At 69.8% G+C, this 902-nt stretch overlaps 1 protein-coding gene across 1 annotated transcript; it reads right to left on the reverse strand.

The window, feature by feature from the left end:
- Positions 1-16: 16 nt before the first annotated feature.
- LOC104983135 (lipocalin-15-like) lies at positions 17-817 on the reverse strand. The gene is made up of 3 exons (XM_010832609.1): positions 666-817; positions 307-408; positions 17-52 (listed from the first exon to the last, which is right to left on the reverse strand). Exons 1-3 carry the CDS (start codon positions 772-774, stop codon positions 27-29), a joined length of 237 nt encoding a protein of 78 aa, XP_010830911.1. The 5' UTR covers positions 775-817; the 3' UTR covers positions 17-26.
- Positions 818-902: the final 85 nt, after the last annotated feature.

A 902-nucleotide genomic window follows, 5' to 3' on the forward strand; every position in this document is an offset into this window, starting at 1 on the left:
TGTGGTCCAGGCCGGCCCGCGCTCACCTAGGCCAGGACCTCCGCGCACTGGTCTGTGGAAGAGAGCGGATCCTGAGGAAACGCCCGGCGCCCCCTCCCCACCTCCCCGGGGCAGAGGTCCCGGACCCTCCGCCGAGGGGCCAAGCCCCTCCCCTGCCTGTGATCCCCTCCTCCCTCCCTGGCCCTCCTGTTGTGCGTCCAGCGCCCGAGGAGTGAGCCTTGGGGCCTCCCGCACCCCCTAAACCCCAGTCTAAGTCGGAGGTCCTTCTGCCCCTGCAGCGCTGGGCGGCCTAGAGATGGTGCTCACCTGACTTGGGCAGCAGGACGCCCTGGCTGGGGTTCAGGCCCACTTTGGGTGCCAGCTGCTGCATCCTCTGGGCTCCTTCAGGAAACAGCTCTGGGGCCCGGGCTGAGAGCAGGGGCGCGGTGAGCAGAGGGGCAGGGCTGGGAGGGGGAGTGGGCGGTGGGGCGGGGCTGGGGAGGGGCCCAGGGAGACACTGGGAGATGCTGGTTTCACCTGCCTCCCAGTCGGGGCTGGCTGGGAAGGCACACGGGGACACCGCAGACCAGACCTCCCGTGTGACCCCAGAGGAAGGCCGCGATGGGGCCAGGGTGGTGTGAGTGCGGCCCTTCAGGTGGGTGGGTCTCCCACCGCGTGTCACCCACCGTAGAGCTGCAGCCAGACGTTCTTTACACCCCCCTTCTGAGTCTCGAAGTACATGACGGCGAAGTGCTTATAGTCGGTGGAAGCCACCCTGATGTCGGTCTGCGCCATAGCTGGGGGCGCGTGGGAGCCTGCTGAGCTGGGCGCCGGCCTGGACGCCCCCTGCCCATCCCCACGGTCCCCGCGAGCTGGCCCTGCCACTGCCCCCACCCGACCAGCACTGCCCGCGACACGCAGGC

This window comes from Bison bison, unplaced genomic scaffold (genome assembly GCF_000754665.1).
Source record: "Bison bison bison isolate TAMUID 2011002044 unplaced genomic scaffold, Bison_UMD1.0 scf7180017861717, whole genome shotgun sequence".
Lineage (NCBI taxonomy): Eukaryota > Metazoa > Chordata > Mammalia > Artiodactyla > Bovidae > Bison > Bison bison.

What these genes read in the sequence shown, in the direction of transcription:
- LOC104983135 (XM_010832609.1), bottom strand. Translation starts at nt 774, where the DNA reads ATGGCGCAGACCGACATCAGGGTGGCTTCCACCGACTATAAGCACTTC. An exon ending in CGTCTGGCTGCAGCTCTACG is followed by an intron (nt 409 to 665) that starts GTGGGTGACACG and finishes CCCTGCTCTCAG; the next exon opens with CCCGGGCCCCAGAGCTGTTT. An exon ending in CGTCCTGCTGCCCAAGTCAG is followed by an intron (nt 53 to 306) that starts GTGAGCACCATC and finishes TCTCTTCCACAG; the next exon opens with ACCAGTGCGCGGAGGTCCTG.